General features: G+C 42.9%; 1 protein-coding gene across 1 annotated transcript; it reads right to left on the bottom strand.

Annotated features, from left to right (window-relative positions):
* Nucleotides 1-4,611: 4,611 nt before the first annotated feature.
* On the bottom strand, nucleotides 4,612-12,840 carry FGFR1OP2 (FGFR1 oncogene partner 2). Its single transcript, XM_005426418.2, has 5 exons — nucleotides 12,680-12,840; nucleotides 11,458-11,575; nucleotides 10,424-10,566; nucleotides 7,317-7,430; nucleotides 4,612-6,977 (listed from the first exon to the last, which is right to left on the bottom strand). Exons 1-5 carry the CDS (start codon nucleotides 12,812-12,814, stop codon nucleotides 6,840-6,842), a joined length of 648 nt encoding a protein of 215 aa, XP_005426475.1. The 5' UTR covers nucleotides 12,815-12,840; the 3' UTR covers nucleotides 4,612-6,839.
* Nucleotides 12,841-15,296: the final 2,456 nt, after the last annotated feature.

Genomic DNA, 15,296 nt, shown 5'->3' with positions numbered 1-15,296 from the left:
CTGCTGAAACAGAGATTGCTGCTTGGCCAGCTTGGCAGAGCAGTTCACTGTCCAGTACACTACATGCTGTTTGTGACTCTGTGTCACACTCTGCCTGCTGCAACCTGCTTGAGTCCAGCTGCAGAATCCTGTACTCGTTGCCAAGGACAGTCATTGATCCTGTGGAGTCTACTTTGCTGTTTGGGTATGTGGAATATCAAACAGGCCTTGGAAAGCAACCTGCTGATTGTTCCTTGCGTGTGGAAATGTCTGCTGAGGCGGTGCACAACTTGCTCCCAAGGGTGGGCAGCCTGTCCAGTTGTGAGGGGAGGGACAGGGACTGGACATACAGGGAGTTCTTCCAGCAGGAACTGAGCATCTCCTTCTAACAGGTACAAAACATGTGGCTGCAGACATGCTGGTTTCCAAGAAGTGTTACTGAACCTTGCAAGCTGAACTGAGTGACTTGAATTGAAACTGCACTGAGTTAACTGTTGTATGTGTGCACTGTAGGGCTCGGGAATGGGGACTGATCTGAGACAAGAAGACTTTTTCCTTTGCTTTTGGCTGGTTTTGTAGCAAGTCAGTCATCTGGTCTCTGTGCAGAGATGGCTGCTAGGAGAACACAAGAGGTTTGTCTCCCTGTTTGCTTTCTGAACAGCCTGTGTCTTGTTTCTGCTCTGGTATAGTATCTTTTTTGATGGTGCTGTCATAAAAGAAAAAAGGAAATAAGCTCCTTGTACCCAATTGCAATTTTTTCCCCCTGGAGTTGGCTGAAACACTAATTATTTATTTTCAATCATCTTTTAATTTTGCCTTTAAGGGGTGAAAACAGCATTCAGCTAGCAAGATACTGACCAGGAACCTTGCTGACTGAATGTGTTCCTTACCTATTTGAATTGCATCTGCCCAAAGCAGAATGTAGTATAAAAACAGATGAGGGACCAATCTCCTGTGGTGGCTTTATGCTCTTCCTCAAAAAAAAACCAAACAACCCAAGAGCCATTTTCAAAATGTCAGCTGGAGCAATGTGGTTTTGGCTCATCCCAAAGACACCTGGGCGTGTTTTACCTGTGCTTGTCCCTTGTGCCCTGTCCTGGTCTCCAGTGGGGGTCTGTCATGCACTGCAGGATGGCTCAAGTCTCACATGCTGTACTGTGACACAGGGTATGGTGACTCTTCCTCCTTCTCCCTGTGTCTGAACCTTCAGTGAGAGCAGCTGAGTGCACAGTCCTGCCTGTGTGAGGCGAGTGGCTGCTCAGGTGCCTGCATGGAGCCTCCATGAGGGAATTCCCCAGGGATGGAAGCTTAAGCTCTCAGCCACCCCTTTAAATTCTTGGTAGGAAATCTGTAAGAAACAGCTCTTTCTGAGGAAGCTGGCAAAATAACTCTTTCTGGGAACTTTGTTGGAAGTTAAAGCACCCTGGCATAGACAGGAATGAATGACTTTTAAATGGCTTTTCTTTAAGGAGTGAGAGCTCAAAGACAGTGTCCGAGGTGACTGAATCCTTCTGATGTTTAGAGACAAACCCCATCCTTGCTTGGAGCTGGATCATCTGCCTCAAACAGCAAAGCAAGGCTGCAATCCTGTGGTTTGGCTCTGGTTTCCCTGTGCTGTTGTGTGGCACATGGGGTAAACAAGGAGCTCTTCCCTGGGTCTCTGCCCATCCTCCCAGTACTCATCCTGAGCATGTCTCTGCCATGTGCCATGGCAGGCAGCAAACCCTTCTGTGGTATAGAAATGCTCTTAAACATGTTTACCTTGGTGGGTTTTTATAACTGCTGTGATTAACATTGTGCAAGAAACAAGTTTAACTTTAATTTTCTATATCTTTTATAATAAAGATGTCTTTTCAAAGAATATTGAAACGAAAGGTGCCTCTTTGAATTCAATGATGCTTTTACAGTTTAGCCTCTGCCTTTGATCTTGTATGGAGAGTTTGCTTTGAAAAATTTTCTTCTGGCCAAGGGCTGAGGTGGGGGAGGTTGCTGGCATTGCAGTGACACCCAGAGGCTGAGAGTGTTCTCTGTGCAGCCACTGAGGGAAGCGCGTGGTCCAGAGAGGCTTTTTGTTTTGAGAGCATTGTCAGATGAGGCTCTGGAAAACAAAGAAATGGTTGTCATCCCCTTCTTCCCTGAAATCTCGTCTGCAAGATCACATAGGAATCTTCTAGCAGAATTGGGCTTTGAACTCTTTTTTTCTGAGATCCTGACTTGGAGATTGTATTTCCTTTTTTTGGTTCTGCCAAGAAATGGTTCAGGAATTTTCTTACATAGTCCGTCCCTAAGCCACAGTGATTAACAGTGGTCATGATCAAAATACATTAACTGATCCACTGCAGTGTTGAAGGGGTATTTTCAAGTCTTTTTTTGTGTAATCCTTGAAATCCAGGGTCTGTTTAAGGTCTCTTTAAGGTCCCATCCCATACCACAAATCCTTCTATGAGTCTGTGATTCCCTTCTGTCCTTGCCTAGAGCTGTCCTTGATCTGGAAAGGCTTCCAAAAAAGACGGAGCCCCTCTAGAGGAATCAGTAGGCTCCATCTCAAAATGTGCATGTTTCACTGAGCCTTGGAGCTTTTCATCTCTCTGCCTTCTGACCTGTCAGCAGCTGTAGGTCTGCAGTGATCTTGGCAGTGTTTTTTGGGGAGCTTTAGTGGAACTTTGGTTCCTGGTTGGTTTATCCAGTGAAGAGTCAGCATAAGAAACACTGAGCCTTTGGGTATGCAAGGTGAGTATTGTGTTAGGTTATTGTGTCCTTACTCAGAGGTAGGAATGCATTGATATATTGATATATCCAGATTTATTTGGATTTTGCCAATGTCCATCTGGTTGCCTTCCCCTCCCATATCCTGGATTAGTAGGCTCTGGTGTCCAAGTTTTCTCTGGAAACAACAGCTCCCATAACACTTGTGTGTTCAACAGATGCTTGTTGTTTATTGTATTTATTTTATTTCTCTCAGAGCCTGTCTGCTCCAGCCCCCAGCTCCAGGCAGCCAGCTGACTCCTGCTGAGCATGAAGGGCTTTGTGCTTCCTTGAACACTGGGAGAAGTCAACTTCAAACCAGAGCAATAAACAAGCTCACTTTGGGGGTGAGAGGGAGTGGCAGGAGAAGAGGGTTGTGTAAAACTTCCCTGCCTGCTTCAGAACTAGATCTTCACAAGGCTGCCTCATCAGAAAAAGCATCAGATATCTAATGTGCTCAAAATGAGCTGGATTAAATTTTTTTTTTATCCTGAATGCTGAGGGTGAAAGCCATATGCAGGAAGCAAAGAAGCACAGGTGGAGAATTGTAGGAGGCAGCTGCTGTTTGCTTAGCCAGGAATGTACTGAGTTGCAGATGATGAGTCATTTAAAAATGTGTTTGCCATGTTCCTGAATGTAGTATTGGAAAAGAGAAGGTGCTGATCACTCTGCATCCATTGGTGTGCTGTGCTGAGCTTCCAAGAACTGACTTCTCAAAACCAGCTCTACTGCTGCTCACTGCTGGAAGAGCCACCTCAGGTGTATGGATTGGGGGATTTCTGGTGCTGAGAACTCTGCAGAGAAGTCATTGTCTGCCATTCTTCAAAAAAGTAAACCTTCATCTTGGGAAATGGAGAGACTGCAGCTGGAGTTGGTGGGTTTCCCCTGTGCCTGTTCTCTGCTGGTGCCTGAGGAGTGCTGCCAACACGTGCTTCTTCCAAGACTGCAGTGACAAAGTGTTTCCCTCCTTGCTGAGCAGTTGGTTAAGGCAGTTGTCAGGTGAGTGTTTTCTGAACATGGGAAATAGATATTCCCTGATACAAGGGCCACACTGGCTCCCAATGTCTGGGGACAGGAAAGTGGTTGCAGGCAGCAGGAACTCAGTCTCTCCCATACAGTTCTGGTTCAGTCCCACTTATGCTAAATGGTCCAGAAGGAAAGGAATGACTTGATGTAGTTTTGCACACAGCATCTACTACAACCTTCATTTAGCTGACTTGTGCTCTCTTATCAGCTTGGCTGGATAACAGGTGTGTGCAGCTAATTTGTCACAGAAGAGCTGATAAAAATTACAAAATACTTGTCCAGAGCAGCTGTGGCTGCCCCATCCCAGGCAGTGTTCAAGGCCAGGTTGGACAGAGCTTGGAGCAGCCTGAGATAGTGGAAGGTGTCCCTGCCCATGACAGGAGATAGCACAGGAGGAGCTTTAAGGTCTCACCTTCCCTCTGCCCTCATGCTGTGAGCAGCACCACAGTGCTCTCCTGGCCAAAGTGAAGCCGGTCATGCCCCGGACACTCAATACTCCAGGCTCTCAAAAAAAACAAGTTCAAGTTTTACATTCCAACACAAGACTTGAAATTTCCTCTTTTAACCAGAAAAGGAGCTTAAGGAAACTCCCTAAGCCTTTGGGCATTTACACAGGGATTCCAGTACATGTAATTCTCCAGTGTCATTAGTTCTGTATTTTAACAATCTTCTAATCCCATGTGCTTGTTAAAAAGTCAAAGCTGTTCAAAGCTTTTAGTTGTACAAACCAGCCAAATTTAGTTTCAATCTGCCCTCAGCTGAACAGCTGCCCCATAGAACAGTTTTGGTTACTTTCTTATCTTGTGCTGCCAACGAGGCTCATCTCGGAGCCAGTACTTTGCTTCAGTCATGGAGACATCCATGTTTTCAGTCAACTTTATTGATAAAATAAGTTTACTGTACAGTACACAATTCTAGCCATAAATCCTTTCCAAGCCATCTGCATTACAAAAATAACAGGTATGCAATGAAAAATAGTCACTCCACACACTGTGAAGGCTCTTTAAAATCCTAAAGTGATCAGGGCAGGGGACTGAAAGGGGAGACGTATCAAATGTGAAGACTAAGAGTAGATAAATTAAGTCATTTTTTTCTTTTTAATTTACAAAAATAAACACTACTCAAGCATTATTTCCTAATAGAGCAACCTCAAAGTACTGCCACAGACCAACAACTCTCTTCTGTATTCGGAAGCCAAACCAGAAGTCAGCCATGAGGCTGAATTCAGCATCAAATGGATAAAAATGCCTCTTGACATCAGTGCATGGTTGAAAAGATGCTTCTAGAAACAAGAACTTCAACAACTGAACCCAAAATTCCTTCTAAGTTTGTAACAACAGAACACTCCAGTGAAAAAAGATGTTGCTTCTAGTAAATCAGCAGCTTGCAAGCCATGGCAGAAATGCAAAATCTAAATTAGAGAAGCACCGGCAAAGCTTTACAGATAATATAAAAGCAGACAAGAATATTTTGTGCATGAGCTAAAATATTGCCCCAGAATTTCCGCACGGCTGTTTCACAAGTCTGGAAATGGCCATAACTTTTTTCCATGCATGTGACTGTCCTCAGTGTGCTCCTAAGCCTAGCAAGAAGCCAAGGTGCTCTGCAGAGAAGCAGCAGCTTTTCCATTTCTAAAGCAGGCTGTGAGAATGTTGAGGCCTGATTTACCTGTCCTGTCAGCACATGTATTAGTTCACTGAAAACCAGCATTTACTGCCTGCTAATGCTCCTTTCTCACTTATTTCCTCTTGAAAGCACCACGGGAAGGAGCAGCAACAGAAAGAACAGAACAAAGGTACTGAGCTGCTCCTAAGTCAGTTCGGTGCCACGGAAAGCTCCCCCTTAGGCCTGTGAAACATTTAACTCGAGCTCAGGGAAGCTGTGCTGGGGCACAGGAAGCTGCATTGAAGCTGGCACGCTTGGAAGTGTTGGATGCTTAGTTCCTTCTGTGTTGCTGTGACTGAAAATCAAACTTGACTAAGTGGTGGTTGATTTCAGGATAGCTCAGCTCATGTTGCTTGGTGGGTTATTGAACAGCCAGAATGTGAAACTGTGGGTGGCAGCTGTAGCTCCACAGTTTTCTGTAGCTGACAGCTTTCACTCTGCTTAACTCACTTTAAAACCTTCTTGATGACTAGTTAGTGCTGGAGAAAGGAAAATTAAGACTATTAATTGCAGGCTGCCAACTCTGCCATGAAGCTGCTTCCTCCTTCCTCCACCCCCCATTTCTGCTGTCACTGCTTTTGTGCTTTCCAGTTGCCATTCCTCACTCAGGAAGTTTGGGCAGGCAACTGGAGAAGAAAGACATGGGACTCATGTGGCTTCTTACTGACAGAGAACTGAGCTGGATTTCCCTTCTGAAAGGTAAAAGCTGAGGCAGAATTGTATTGCTACCTGTGTTCCTGAGAACAACAAAGCGGGAACAGCTCTTTCCATATTCTCACAATACAATTCAGTGCACATATTTGAAAGAATCTTGTCTCATTTAAAAACTCCAAACTATTGATTGACAGCATTCCTTATGTTTAAAAACTGGCCTTGTATTTTAAAGCAATACCTCAAGGCTAAATGACAGAAATCCTGAAATTTTATGCTGCCTGTGTCCCCCTCCCGTCAAAGAGGTTTGTTGCAAAATGAGAAGTTATTAAAACCAAAACAAAAGGAAAAAATGCTATGTGGATCATGCACAGAGCATATTCATAAGTTACTACTTTCTAAGGCAGAGATCAGACTTGAAATCTTACCTTTATTATCTAAGAGTTGCACTGAACTTTGCATGAGCAATAATTTATATAAATTACTTGAAATCTCACCTTTTATCTGTAAAACAAGTTCATATAAAAAGAATTTGCAATTCAGCAAGTGCATTAATCCATTTCCTACTGAGGTTAGATCTATGGCAATTAATCTGTCACTGAGGGTATTGCAGAACACCAGCTGAATTTATGTTACACGGTATAAAAGCCACTGAGCTGGAGTTGGATGTATCCTCTTGCTGGTGCCCTATTCAATTACAAGTGCTTGACCAGTGCCCCCTGATGCTCCATTGGTTTAACTGTGCAACTGAAGCTTGCTGATTCCCAGAGTCCTTAGCTTTTCCTCAGGCTCAGATCACTGCTTGTCACTAATCCTGAGAGGGACGTGCTCTCTGATGCATCGTCTTTCTTGAGGTTCAGAAACGATTCTCTAGTGATTTGAAGAATTTCTCTCAAGCCTTTGTTTTCTTGCTAAAACCAGAGAGTGAAAAATACATTAATAGAACTCCAGAAAGAAATCAGGTAAAGCCTCCCCTCTACTCCAAACTAATGCATAAGGAGTAAAACATGACTTGAAATCAGTGCTGTGTCATCTTCTCCAAGGGAGCACATGAGGTTTCTGACCCTCCTGCTGTCTTGGATGGGCTTTAAGCACCCCCTCCTTGAGATTAAGCTGCAGTGGTGCTTCCCCTGCTCCAGCAAGGCAAGGGTAACACAACAGCAGTGAGTGACTGGGACAGTAACTCCATAAAACACCTGGAAGGATCTTTACTCCCTTTAATATCTGTGCCTCTGCAGCTTTCTCCTCACCTCGAGCTGGCTGATGCGCTCCTGCTCTTTGCAGCCGTGCCTTTCATCCACCTCAATGGCTTTTCTCATCACTGCTGCCATCTCTGTAATTTGGTCCACGTGCACTTGCAGCTCCTGAGATACAATATTTAGTAATACCTTAGTGATACATTTTCTGCATTATTAAAAAAGCAAAGCATTAAATGTGGTTTAGCTGCTGTGACATTTTTTATCACAGACCTCAATTTTGTAAAACAAATTCTCTCTAACTTTATAGTGTGGGCAGCCACAGTGGTCCTGTTTATTTAAATAAACCTGGTTTGCCTCACAGTGGAATCTGATAGAAGCTTAACCAGCTGTGATCCCTGGCCTCAAAACAGCTACAAGACAGTGCAGTGCTTGCCCTGACCAGGCCCTCCTGTGCAGCAGGAACTGATGTGTGTTATTTTGGATATGCAAAACAGCTCCTGTGAGAACAGCAGGGAAAGCCACATTCTTTCCAGGTGTTTGAAACTGGATCTCCAGTACCAGTCCATGGACAGGCATTTTTCTCTAAAAAAGAGCAGGTGCATAGCAAGGTGCATCCTTACTATGTCATATACTACAAAACTCAAACCTGTCCTCCACTCTCTATTTTAGATACTTTTGCTTGACTCCACCTCCAATTCCAGCTTATTTGGGCTCTGGACTTCAGAGGTTCAGGATAAGGGTCACTGCTGCCTTTCCCTGCAATGCTATGTGAGAAGCCTGTGCCCCTGTGGCATTCACTGCTCAGTTAAGCCAAACAGTTTAAAGGTATTTCCAACAGCTTTCCTTTTTTCAACTTGTCTTTTATTCCAACTCTGCTGTGATGCCAGTCTAGTTGTGCCTGACCTGGCCTTTGGACAAAATCCACAATATTTATTGGCCAGTATCAAGAAAAGCAGGACAGGAGGGCTGAAATGAAGGACAGTAGAGACTAAAGCTAAATCCCACCTTTAAATGATGAATTTGATGGGAGATCTATACAGCTGGCAGATGATCAGCTTGCCTTTAAACTACCACAAAGAACTGCCTCAGCTGGAATCATAATGAATCATCTGACCAAAACAAGTACCCTGAACTGAAATAAACATCAGCCCTTTCCCTTCTGCCATTCCAATTGCCCAAGCTATAATTTAGCAGTTGTTAAATGCCCACTCTCAATGTGAGGGGGCGGGGAAGAACTTGCTGTAAATCTTTATTTTCTTCTCAGTTTCTAGTACAGGTGATGACATGAAATACATTTTTTTAAGAACTCCCAAATTTAGCTTGACAGGAAGCTGTGGTCAGGCAAGGATGCACCCTTGAGAAGGACTGGGTAGGAGCTGTGGGTTTCAGATATACTGCTGTCCTCCCTGCTTCCTGCTTTCACAGCTCATGCGGGCTCTGGATCAATACAACTTCGGGCCTGTTCCAAGATCACTGATGTTAGGTCAGACCCTAACACCAAATTGGAAGGCTCTGCTCTGGAAGGCACGTGTGGAAAACTTAGATGGGTGAAAACCAAAGACTGCAGTGACAGTGAAAGCCTCTGTGTATCTCTCTTTTGTACACATGGGTTTTTTTCTCTCTAATGAGATAAAACCAAAAAGGGGCCACACCCATTTTTAGGGCCTTGTTTCCGCTGAGCAAATTCAAACAGCACGCTTAGATCAGGGTCACTGCTACCAACACACACTTTTCTCTTGCATACAACACCAACAGAAGACACTGACATTCTATTTAAAGGAGGTGCTTCTTCATCTGCAGCAATCAATGCTCTTGTAATAATCTGTAAACAGGCACTAAAATAACAGCTGGCACTCGGGAAAATAGCATTACTGGGAAAAGGGAGCTTAACTCCTTGGGTATAATGGATTTTTTACTTAACAAGAGAGAGGTATTTAAAAAGGGTTTCAACATTGTTCAATCTTCTGAATATGAAGCTTGAGAATGAATAATGAAATTCCAGATATCCTACATGTCAGGGTAAGGGTGATAAATCTTTTTCATCAGGCATTCATGAAGGAAGAGGTTTAAGGAAAATGTTGAAGCCTAAATCTCCTGTTTCAATTACATTGTGAGATGTTCTTTTTTCTTTTTTGTTTCTTTTTCCTGCCTTTCCATTGAAGTGCTCCTAAATGAACTATCACAGTCCATTTCAGGATGGATTTCATTTTACCCTCTTGTGTTAGCTCTCTTGAAGCTGGAGCAGGTGCTATATCATATTCTCAGGTAACTTCTGTTGAAAACGATCTTTATCTGCCATTTTTCAAGATTATATGTTAAAGATACAGTTCTAATCCAGTAATATTTTTTCATACCAATGACAATAATTACACACATAGGATGCTGTAAGCAGGCAAGAAAGAATCAAATTCTTAAATTCTGTTTTCCCAGTAAGCGGACCCTAAGTTTGCTTTGCAAACTTAAATTAGATGAGGAGAAAGATTATTAAACACTTAGAACATGTTTGTCCACACAGCTGCATTGCTCTAATGATTATGTTACATTTTTAATGAAACGTAATATTTTGCTAAAAAGCTCCTGTTTAGATGTTAGTGACCCAGATTAATGAATTCCCCCAAAATTTAAAAGTCCTTTTGACTATTAAATAACTGAACATATACTTGTGTTTCCTGCTTCATCCAGTTAATCAATAGTCAAAAGGACTTTTAATTTTAAAAATTTATTTACAATATCTAGGGGGAAAAATTTAAATATTGAATTTAAAAAGCTTGTTCCTCCTACTCTCCCTAAGCAGAGGTTTATTAATGATTTGTTGGAGCCACAAGCATAAATTAAAGCTAGTCTAAAAGTCTGACTATTACTAACCTCTGGCAGTGTAACAGGCCAGTTGCCTTAAAGACTGAAGCGAAACAAAAGAAAATTAAGCAAATGCAGTAATGAAATGCTACCTGTTTAAAGTTTTAATAAATGAGAAGCTGGTAAGGTTGACACACTCAATTGATAGTTTCCTGATCGTGTTGCACGGGGTGGATTATAAAAATTAGGGCTCATTAGTAGTACAATAGCATAAAAACTGACATGAAGTGAGCTTTGAATTGATTCACTACAAACTAAGGTTAACTAAAAAACAAAGCAAAAACCCTCAATTAAGTTATTACCTTGGAATGTTGCTCTTTTAACTTCATTATTATACTTGGATCATCCTTTTTGCTTGCCATAAGCAACCTAAACATCTGTTCTCTGTACTTGCTCATGATGAGTTCCAGAGCTGACTGGTGCTCTTCCAGAGACGTGCGCAGTTCTGCCAACAGAATTCAAAATGCAGTTAAGAATTTAACACAGAGAACCAAATCAAAATGCACAAGGATTTCAGCTTGAGAAAACTGAAATGAGCCTGTAATTGAGTGTCCCCACTCCCTGCACCATGAAATCTACACAGGCTCTGCAAATAGCTTTGATGGTGATCAGCCTGGGCGAAATCCTGGTCAGTAACAGAGTCTTTTGTTAGTGTGACTTCATGTTCAGTCCCTGTGGCTGACAAAAGCCAGCTGGAGTGTGGCTGAGCAGCTTTACCCCAGCCACTACAACCTACACGGTACAAAAGGCACGAAGGAGTTCACAGATCTGTTTTAATCTGCAGCTTGGTAAAACCAGAGTTGAAAAATGCTTCTGTTCAAAATCTACTGAGTCAAAGGATAAATAACGCCCGAAATAAGGCAAGACTCATCTGAATTGAGATCACTGAATCCTTTGCTGAGTGGAACTGTTAGAATATCTAAGACTTTCTTGGAGGAACAGTGCATTCCTAGCGTACAGAATTCCAGAAGGAATTATACTTCTCTACTTACACTCTAACTTGTCCTGACTGTTCCTATTATTTTCAGCAGTTGTTAAACATTTCTCCAAACAGATCCCTATACTGCAGAATGAAGTTCTACTTATCTCCTTACTTGTGCTGAACATTAGGTAAGGACCAAAAAAAGTAACTTTTCCCAAATCTCTCTTCAGAAGTCCCAGAGGTTGAGACTTTAGGACTCTTGAATTGAATTTTCATCAGTTGAACTGACAAATTGAAATTAGAAGAAAAAATTTCTTCTACAGCTCTGTTTCAAAAAAAGATCAGCGGTAGAAGTCTCACTATTTCCAGTGATACAGGCTGGAGCTTGAAAAGGATAGAATATTCATAATTTACCTTTGTTTTCCTGTTGCAATTCCCTAATCTGTCTGTTTTCCTGCTGGATACCCATCACTAGAGTAGACCGAGGGCGATGTCTTGCCACTTCATTGAGCTCTTGGATTTCTTCCTGGTACTGGTTATTACAAAAACAAACCAACAAGGTACAGCATATTTGAATAACCAAAGGCAGGTATTACTCAGCAGGTCCCAAAGCACCAGTTCTACTGTCACTCACAGTCTGTAACCAGGAAGACAATGCTTGTTTTTAAATAATAATATCAAACACACACACCAGAAGGTGTTGCAGACATCCTGTCCCTTAGAGAGACAAAAGCATCACCTTAGATGTGTGTAGTGGATGCTATTTAACCATCAGTTAATGCAGGCCAAGTTCACCATCAGGCAATTTAAAACTCATAGAGATGTGGTAAAGACAAACCATGAGGTATTAACCTCCTGACATTTTCTGCGGCATCCCAAAACCTTAAACCACAAGGCTGTGTGGGTACAAGTCACTTGGGCCAGAGTCAATGGATCCTGACTCCTAACACATGGGGATATGTAATGCTCTTGATCTGAAGCCATGAGACCTCTGCATGCCTAGTTTTACAGCGCTGATTTGCATGCAGGGTGTTATAATTTTATAGGCCCATGAACATATCTTGGGTTCATTAAAGTGACAGGATGCACTCCCATATGGAAAATCCCAAGACACCTTTACGTTTTCCCGGGAGTTGTCTTGTGAAATTCACACTCAATCTAGCAACATGCCTTGAGCAGCTCAACGTCAGAACAGAAGTGAGCACAAAAAAGCCCAAGAGGCTATTTTGGAAACAAAAGGAGACAGTGCAAAGACAAAGTATTCTGTACAGAAGAAAACATGTCAGAGCCTCTGTATGATTAAATGGGCACGCTGAAATTAATAAAATTGTGTAGTATTGCATTGGAGAGCAAACCAAGAGACGCCACAGAGTGGTTTGTAAGATACCAAGCCCATTTCCACCAGCATTCTTCAAATAAATGCTTGTTTTCAATATTTAAACTGGAGTAACTGTGAAAATGTTTCCAGTCTCAAACTATATAAACAAGCTATTTTTAGATGAGAGCCACACCTCTACTGAAAACACCGAGCCTGCATCAGAGGATTAACCCAGCACCCCGCTCATTCCGTGCTGCACAGAAGCCCCCAGAGCTGGAAGTGCTGCACTGGCAGGATAGGCAGGGCTGGAGAGCAGACCTGTTTCATGGCTTCCACCCGCTTGTTGAGCGCCGTGGTCTGTTCGATGAGCGCCTCGGCCGCGCTGTCGTGCTCCCTCAGCCGCTCCACCAGCGCCTTCGCGTCCGCCAGCGCCTTCTCGATGGTGCAGCTCATTTCTGAACAGGACAAACGCAGCGCTGGCACTCAGCACAGCACAGCTGCCAGAGGCAGGGCACCCAGCACAGCAAAGCTGGGCAGTGCCCCTGCTTCTGGCAGAGCGATACAGAAAGTAAAAGAATGTTACATGAACTCATTCATTAGTGCTACTTTTTTTTTTTAACGTGCTCTCCCAACAGATATACTTCAGGGTAACTGAGGTACAAATCCAGCACAAAAGAGAATGCTGAAGGATTACAGTGGCCTGGAAGATTCTGATGACTGAAATCGGCAGAGAAGGAGCAACTCAAACTGATGGAGTAGAGAAAATTGCTCAGGGAAAGTTCAGAAGACAAAAGGCTCGTGTTTTGTTCATGTCTGTAACTGAACACAAACATCGCTGCAGGGAATGGAACTGTGACATTTTCAAAGCATAGAGAAAGACAGCAACTCAGCTAATGAAAAGAAGCAACTGCACCCTTAAAACATCGCCCTTCCACCTGCAGCACTTGTTCACAGGAATTGCAGATTGCCAGAACTGCCAAACTTGCAAAATGCTTGTGTCTATTGCAAACAGTACTGGCCTTTATGCTGCAATTTTCATATTCATGCTTGGCAGGTTAAGTTTCAAGACCAAGATTTTCAGTCTGTTTTTATTTTCTTTTAAGGAACCTTGGACTTAGTCTACTGAAAATGAAATCTAAACTCCTTGAACAGTCTTCAGCAATCAAGCAGCAGCAACAGAAGTTTATAAGATTTATGGGCCTTGTTGATATCAGGCTTAATATTTGCTTTAGGAAATGTTCTAAGGTACTGAAAGAATCTATTAAATCCATTTCTTAGCCAGGATATTTGCAAAAGGATTTTTGTACATTAAAGATTATTGAGTCTTTCCTCATCTACATGAGAAAAAAATCACTTCAGGTTGATTTTCTAACTTTCTCAGGCACCTTTACAAATCATGCCCAGGATCTTAAGCCAAACGTTAAGAAATCCTCAAATTTGCCTCAGCTGACCTTTTGCTCCTGTCCCAGGTAAGCAGCAGAAGGAAGGATATTTCAAACACTAGACATTTTATCTGTGTTTTCTGGGATTCATGTGCTATCAAAAGCATCAGCACTTTGGCATGTGCAGGTTTCCTGTTAATCAGATAACGCTGGCATTTAACTTTCCATAGGATGTATCTGAGACAGCCAGGCCCCCAGCAGAGTGCTGGGCTATCACAGGTGGTTAATTTATTCGCCCTGACTTAGCACTTGGAGCTCTTTCATATACGACATGGAAAGGAAGCACACTGCACTGTTTTTAGAGATCTGCTTTTCTTGCTCCTCCCTCCGATCAGATCTCCTACAGAAACATCCCAGACAAAAGATGACCTTCCCCACTAACTGGCTGAACTGCTGCAGAAATTGATTTAGTGAGATCCATGTTGCTGCTGAAGAGCAGCCTTTAATTCAGCTCACTCTCCAGGAATTCTCTGACCAGTATAAACAAAGCCTCTGAGGCCTCTACATGAGCTGGGAATACATTTGGCATTCAGACTACAATGCACTTAACACCTCTGATAATTTGTCTGCATCCACATAAATTTTTAAACATCATCTGTTTAATAGATGCACTTTCTTGTTTTTACCCCAGCCCAACCATGTCAGACAAAAGGAAGTTTGCTTGTGGCAAAGGCACTGAAGTTTCTTTTCACAGGGAATGTGCTGGGAAAGATGTGTAGAATACAGCCCCAAAAATTCTGCAGTCACTGTCCCCTGTCAGGCCAGGGCCCAGCTCCAGTTTTCAGGCAGCATTTGTACCTCAAAAAGCAGAATCACTGTTTGTATCATGGTGATTCACAGTGGCTCCAAATCATGGCTAGGACACCTTTCGGTATCCAAGACACTGGTCCTAATCCTTGAATCTCAAAATGTTCTCTGGCTGCCAGTGGAAAACAAAACCTTTGCCTGATCCTGAGACTGAGCTAAATCTGTGAGTTAGGCTGGACATTTAGGAGGTGGAAAAAACTCCAATTAATCATTAATATAATTGATTTAAGCAAATTCTTATCATGTATTATTTTTTATGAGCATGACTACGGAAGCTGAGGTTAATGATTCCTGAGCCCTGCCCTAGCAGAGCTGCCCAGTTGCACAGATGCTCCTTACTGCAACCTTGTCAACAGGGAGCAGAGCCCCAAGTCACCCCAGCAACACTCCTACTGCACACTGTCACTTCCTGCTATTTGCTAATGGCTTTCATCACCAAATTAAACACCAAAAAACAACACCAAAGAGTAAAGATCTCTGTGCGACCACCGCCTTCTCCTAACTTTCTGCCTCTTTCTTTTTTTATCCTTACTGGAAGCCACCTTTTCCCACAGCTTGCGGGTTCTGTTACCACGGAGACCAGTTTGGCAGCGCTAAGCCAGAAGGCAATTTCCAAAGAATTCCAAGGAATTTAGGCTGGTGCAAAGGTCCCGGCGTGACAGGAGCATCCCGGGGGTGTCACCGCC

This window comes from Geospiza fortis, unplaced genomic scaffold (assembly GCF_000277835.1).
Source record: "Geospiza fortis unplaced genomic scaffold, GeoFor_1.0 scaffold8, whole genome shotgun sequence".
In the NCBI taxonomy this organism is placed as follows: Eukaryota; Metazoa; Chordata; class Aves; order Passeriformes; family Thraupidae; genus Geospiza; species Geospiza fortis.
The sequence above is the reverse complement of the archived record's forward strand: the minus strand, read 5'-3'. Positions and strand labels throughout refer to the sequence as shown.